The following is a 6,975-nucleotide window of genomic DNA, read 5'->3' as shown; positions in this document are numbered from 1 at the left end:
ATTGTACTTAAGCTTTCCACCCAATGCCATTGTTCAACATACCTATCGTGTCTAATAAATTCCACATCATGTCCTTGATGGCACTTCTTAATACAGTTTACGCATATAGCGTTGCGGTCTGTAGTATTACAAGTGTGACATCTAGAATACAATGTTGATTTTTTAATAAGTTTTTTTAAACATTTGAAAAAATTAAGATGCAAAAACAACAATACCAAGCTCACTTACCTATAGAAATCATGCATAGGGTAGCTGGTGTAACTTGATATTTTATATAAACACTGGCCTCTACTAACAGCTTTTTCTATGGCATCTTGATTGTTCATGATTTTGTTATCTGTAAAAAGATGGCAGATTTTAATTTAGTCTTCCAGGATGAAACACAGTTTAATAGAACATCCAAAACCTGTATCTGAACACCTTCATTATCCAGCGAGTATTCTGAAATAAGGCTATATAACAACTCCTTTTCAGAGATCTGAGTCTATAGTTGAATGCTGCAACAAATGATCCGGATATGCCTTATTCTGTAATTGTGCAGCATGGCCCCAAACTGAAGTCACAAGGCAAAGGCAACAAGTTTACTGGAACTAAACTTGTGAAAAGGAGTCTGCATTTTCAAAATATATAAAAATATTTGAACTAAAAATAATAAATCACATTCAAAGTGCAAATCTACATGTCTACTTTGAAGTCTGTCCCAGTGGGACAGACTCCTAAATTAGGATTGAAGCTCTGTTTCTTTGTTCAAATAACAGCTTTAGGATAGATGGCTCAATAGCATGCAGTGTTCTTATTGCTTATAGAATAGACACCAAGAAATCAGTATGTGTACAAGATTCCAATGAGTAAACGTTACTTCTCAAGACAGTCACCTAAAGTCCAAATTGGAAGCCACCTCATTTGACTAGTTTTCTATCTAGTCAATTTCATCAAAAAAATTTTTACAGAAAGACATTAACATGCATGTTCACACACTGTCTCCAATGTCACATGTTTATAATCCTTACAATAAGGATTTGGTTACACTACCATTCTGATATCAGAATAAAAAATTGAGGTGGATAACAGATTTCAGCTTATCAATAATGCTACATAAAACAACCATATTCAAAATGTATTTTACACAATGGTTCTACTTGCACCAATACTGTGAATTTCTTGTGTTTTTCTTAAGGAGAGAAGGACTTACAGTGTTCCCTCACTTATCGCTGGGATTAGGTTCCAGGACCACCCATAATAAGTGAAAATCCGTGAAGTAGGGACACTATATTTATTTTAATATTACGTCTTCATCAACTAATTTAATAAATCGCCACCTCCTCCCGTTGCCTCTTGGGCTCCTTTTCTCTCCCTTTGGTTTCTCCTTCCTCCCTTCCTTAGGCTGTGAATTGTAATTTTTTATTATTTATAATAGTCTTTTAGAGTTTATTGAAAAATCGCGAAACAGCGAATCCACAAAAAGTGAACCGCGAAGTAGTGAGGGAATACTATATTATATCATTTATTAAGAGCCATGCCCTCATCACTTTTACATTTAATTTCTCTAGTAATTATCAAGTATCTGTGGCCTATGACCTGGGATAAACTGGTATGTCATGATGGCTAGATTTGAGTAGACACGAATAAGGTATGCCCATCCCAATGTTTCCATCAACTGCAACAGCTAGTAGACATTCTCTCTCACTTGCCTCTCACCAGATGTCATTTTTGCTCTATTGTGTGGGTAAGAAAATGACCACTGCAGATAGGCCAAGTGATAATGGATGAGATGGATCTGAGTGTGAGCAGCCAACAAGCCCCTTATTTTTTGTGTGATAGCCAACAAGCCCCTTATTTCTTTGTGTGATCCTTCTCTCAATTTTTCTGGCTCTTCACCATGGAATATTATCTCAATTTAGCTAACTGCATAGCACACTGCTGCTTTTGTTGTCACTTTGGGAGTTGTTCAGTGTCCTGAAACTGAGGAACTACGCACTAATGTGCCTTTATGTTCCATACAATCCTGAATATACAATCAAGATTTCACTGTTGCTGCAGTAGATGCAACCAAGAATGTACCTTGAATTTATTCTTTTGGCTACAACTATAAAACCTTACCTTTTCAAGGCATAAGTCAAATTTCATTAAGCAATACATTATATTAAAGAAGTTTAAGTAATACATAGCTTTACAATTGAAGTTTTTGTTAAATACTTTCTTCAAAAGTAACAATAGTGCTTCAATATTTGGGTAAAATATTAATGCATAAAAAAATAAAGTGTACATTTCTTGGCAGCCAAACAGTAACACTATTAGACTGAAACCATGATCACAATGAAAGAAGTATCAATACAAATCACTAAATATGAGGGAGTTGCCTTTTAAAGTAGAATGGTTTTTATGGACAAAATGTGGTTTCACCAAAGGTTCCCATGTCTTTAATGCAAAAGTAATAAATGTCAACAATGTTACACATTTTCAGATAAGCATAATGAGACGTACCTTTCATTGTCACATTGACACCAGATGCTAGAAATAAACCTCCAAACCGGTTATTGAAAATCTGATTGCCTTCTAAGGTCGCAGTTGCGTGATTTGTTATTTCAATACCTTATATTTTAAAAAAGGAAGAATGACATTAGTCTAGCAAAATGAATCCATTTGGTAAATGTAGCTATTTAACAATGAATCACTAAATGTACAAATACAAAATTCGATCCTGCACTTGTATCAAATTTACAATCTTACAAAACCTGACTACAGAAATAAAAATTGAATATTTCATAACTCATATTGCTAAGTTACAGTACGTCAAGGAATTGCCTTTCCAGGGAAGGAGCAGGTAGATCCAAATGGTAAGTACATAAAACAGTGGTGCTAAAAACTGGTTTTCTGGATTATACCAAAGGCTTTATTTAGTCAAGTATGCTTAAAGGAATTTAGAAATATACTACTTTTATATATGGAAGTTTTAAGTGTCATGACAAATAACAACTGATACACCACCAATTCTCTAATATTGTTTATGCCAGTAGCAATTACATCTTACAGTACTCCATTCCGTATGTTAATTATGCATTGTTCAGCTTTTAGCCTACTTCTAAGTGGCTGCTTCAGGATCAGGAACTCTAGCTCCATTCACGGAGAAGCATGCAATCCTCCATAGGTTGTTGGTCTGCAGGTCCCATCACCCTTATCAAACATAAGCAATCTGAGGACTGCTGAGAATTGCACCCAACAACACATGGAGGGCTGTGCTGAGGTTGATCTGCATCTGGGAAAGAATACTTTAAAAAAAAAAACCAAAAACCCAGGGATTTTGGTGTTTGAGCTTATTTGTTTGCTAACAGATGACTGCTGATTTTAATGTATTTCAACTAAGTTTTATTTTCCTTAATATTTTCACTGGATTTCTATATTTTCTCTGTCATGAATATTATTTTACTGAAAGGCAGCATATACATTTAATGAATAAAGAAACAAACTACAGAGTATTTCAAAAAGATGGATCTGATTTGAAATTGTTCTATCTTTAAAACCATGAAGTACTCATAAATGAAATGATTACCACTTGAAAGGTTAGGGCAGGCATCCTCAAACTGCGGCCCTCCAGCTGTTTGGGACTCCAATTCATGCAATTCCTGACCATTGAACAAGCTGACTAGGGCTTCTGAGAGCTGGAGGGACACAGTTTGAGGACGTCTGGGTTAGGGCAAAGTGTTTCAAATGATTACTGCTAGATGCCTCTCCCAGCACACAAACAGCCTCTAGCCTCATTTATTTGCAAGATGGCGACCCCACAACATAAGGCACTTTTTGTTCTATTTTTGAAAATGACTGAAATACATGAAATCAGGTTCAACTTTTCGAAACACTGTATTGCTCCAAATGCTGGTCTGACCAGAACAGGAAAGCTCCTCTATCATCTGCACAATCTGCAAGAGCCAGACCTCATTCTTGAACAATTACCAAAAGAGCTGTGCAATGTCAGAAGTGGAATTGGAACCAAAAAAAACCTCAGCCTGGTACAGTAACACCAAGCAGATACTATACAGTTCTGTGAAAAATTACACTTCACAATAGGGTGAAGAAGGATATCTGTCTGCATCATAGATTTATAGTAACAAGGAACATATTTATTAATCTTTAGAAAGAAAATTGCCATGATGATAGGCATTTTTATTTTCTCTTATATGACTTGTTGTTTTGGAATTGAAGAGAAACAATGTTTAGCACTGGCTACCATATATGTGTATACCTCCCCTCACGTATAAGCCAAAGGGAGGTTATTACTTATTTTCAGTGTCGCCACATGCAGACTGCAGTGGCGACACTATTAGAGGGGGTGACAAAATGACTGCCATCCAAACGGCGTAAGAATCATGGTTGTCACCCCAAGGAACTTATTATTGTATCACAATTCCTGCACTACCCCTTTGGGCCACTCACAGTAAGGAGAGGATGGTTTACTCGTGAGTAAGCACGTGGGCAATCAACTGTTACCATAAGTCTTTGTCCCATGTCACCCGTTGTTGCTGCTGTGGCTGCTGGTGCTATCTCATCTTCAGCTGGTGAGGCCCAATACCCATGCTCCTGTTCTAGTTCTTTCTCAGTCGATAACAGCAGTGTGCTCCTCTCCTCCAGCTCCTTGGTGGCAGGATGGTCACAGCGGGCCTCAGGGGTGGTGCGGGAGCAGCTCTAGAGCAGCTCTACAGTGTCATTGGCAGACTGGAAACTGGAGGAGAGCAGCCCACTTATTTCAAGCGCAGGCACAAGCGCATGAACCTGGGCCTTCATGGCTGAAGAGTGGATGGTGGCAGCGGAACTGCCAGCAGCAATGGGTGAGAAAAAGTGGTATGGACAAGGGGGGGGGGGAGAAGTGATCTTCCTTCCTCCCTCCCTGCTCTGAGTAGTTAAGAAGGAAAAATTCAGTATAGGGATTGTAATATAGGAAAAGCCAACAAACCTAGTGATGCCTCTACCTTTCACCACTACTCAAAAAAAGGTGTACAGGCAATCCCTGAGTTAACATCTGACTTACAAATGAGGTCAGACAACAGGAAGTGAAAAAAACTACACCTCGGAAGAGAAATACACTCCTGGAAGAGTTATCATGGGGAAAGAGGGTCTCCTCTGAAGCTTTTTCACCAATTGTTTCCACAACAAGCCAATTTTTTCAAAATCGAATTATCACAAGGACAGAAAGTGAGGTGACATCTTCTAAACGGGCACAGACAGCAAAACAAACATCACAGGGATGCTAACCCTTCCCTATGCTATACAAAACTTATATATATGGAATTATATGGTTGGAATTCTACTTTAAAATGTGTCTGTTCCAACTTATATACAAATTCAACTTAAGAACAAACCTACAGAATCTACCTTTTTCTTTTTATACCTACAGAACCTATATTTTTTGTAACTTGGGGACTGCCTGTAGTTCCTTTTTTGCTAAAAGCTAATACCAAACCTTACAATTTCTCAAAAAAGGAACCATCCTATTTTCTGAGATGAAAGCTTAGTTTGTCACAGGAGAATGTAAATAATTGCAAATGGCATCTACTGTTTCAGCTGCAGCAGGGAAATACCACAAAACCATAATCATTTTCCTAACCAGGTTAATACACTGACCTGTTGATGGTTGACTCATGTCTTTTGGGTCAATGTTTAGTCAAACAATTTTGGCCTTGTAGAATGAGTATATAGAGTATACTGGAAAGGGCAGGAAATTTGTAACAAAACTAAAAATTAGTAAAAACCCAAAACTTTTTTTAAAAAAGTGACTGACAAGGCCTAAAGCCCTCAGACTGCTTATGGTAACCAATATTAAATCAACTACAAACCTGCAGCAAATCCGTCAAATATTCTATTTTTACGTAACACAGGGTGACTGTTCGTGCTGATGAGAACTCCAGCTTGTGCATTCCTAAAGATATCATTCTCTTCAAGGAGGCCTAACACAAAACAAAGTACAGGAGCTTCAATCTGAAGTTTTATGAGCATAGGAAAAAACATGATAACCAACTGTAATACTGAAGGTGTTTTCCTTTAAGCGTTACAGTGTGATGGTACAGAAATGAAAATAGAGTGTTCCCTCTATACTTCGCGGTTCACTTTTCGTGGATTCGCTGTTTCGCGGTTTTTCAATAAACTCTAAAAGACTATTATAAATCATAAAAATTACAATTTACAGCCTAAGGAAGGGAGGAAGGAGAAGCCAAAAAGAGAAAAAGAGCCCAAGCGGCAACAGGAGGAGGAGGAGATTTATCAACATATGATTGGTTGATAAAGCCTTAAAATAGTGTATAACTACTAAAATAATGTATAAATATTAAAATAAATATAGTGTCCCTACTTCGCGGACTTTCACTTATTGCGGGTGGTCCTGGAACCCAACCCCCCGTGATAAGTGAGGGAACACTGTATACAACTTGTCTATAGAAAGTGGGGACAACTGAACTTCAATGGCTATTCCAACTGGAAAATCATCATCAAGTAAGTTGACCACATGGATTTTTTTAAACCACTGCACAGAAAAGGTGAATATTGGCCAGTAGAATTCTGACACAGCAATGCAGACCAATTCTAGGTGGGTAAAGAAGACTATTGTGTGATTTCTGTTACAGTAAACTTAACTAAACAACTTCCCATTGGCTAGTAATAAAAATGGAATGGGATGTGTGTTTTTAGGGAGTTACAGTGGTAAAGTTGACTCAGCAAGAACAAGGGAAATTTATGTTTTTACTGCAAATGTATCTGTCTTGCTGTTAGTAAATGTGATAAAAGTGGAAGGACAATACCTCTGCCACCATTAAATATACAGATGCCACCATCTCTTCCATCGTGGATTTTGTTTCTTCTTAATGTAGGGTTACTGTCTGTCTTAATCCATACTCCAGCCATTGCATTATCAAAAATTTCATTATCTTCTATAAAACCAAGGCCTTTAAATAATAAAAAAACAGTCAAAGCTGTTGGAGCGATGGAACA

General features: G+C 37.4%; 1 protein-coding gene across 2 annotated transcripts in view; it reads right to left on the bottom strand.

The window, feature by feature from the left end:
• The window catches only part of fbxo11 (F-box protein 11), an 86,526-nt gene that overhangs the window by 1,328 nt on the left and 78,223 nt on the right, over positions 1–6,975 (bottom strand). For both annotated transcript variants that reach the window (XM_008102708.3, XM_008102709.3), the window contains 5 exons: positions 6,786–6,929; positions 5,829–5,939; positions 2,485–2,592; positions 229–337; positions 43–141 (listed from right to left, as the gene is read on the bottom strand). In XM_008102708.3, the coding sequence (XP_008100915.2) occupies positions 43–141; positions 229–337; positions 2,485–2,592; positions 5,829–5,939; positions 6,786–6,929 (571 nt within the window). The remainder of the gene's footprint in view (positions 1–42; positions 142–228; positions 338–2,484; positions 2,593–5,828; positions 5,940–6,785; positions 6,930–6,975) is intronic.

The sequence above is a fragment of the Anolis carolinensis genome, chromosome 1, assembly GCF_035594765.1.
Source record: "Anolis carolinensis isolate JA03-04 chromosome 1, rAnoCar3.1.pri, whole genome shotgun sequence".
Lineage (NCBI taxonomy): Eukaryota > Metazoa > Chordata > Lepidosauria > Squamata > Dactyloidae > Anolis > Anolis carolinensis.
This window is presented reverse-complemented; position numbering and strand designations above follow the sequence as displayed.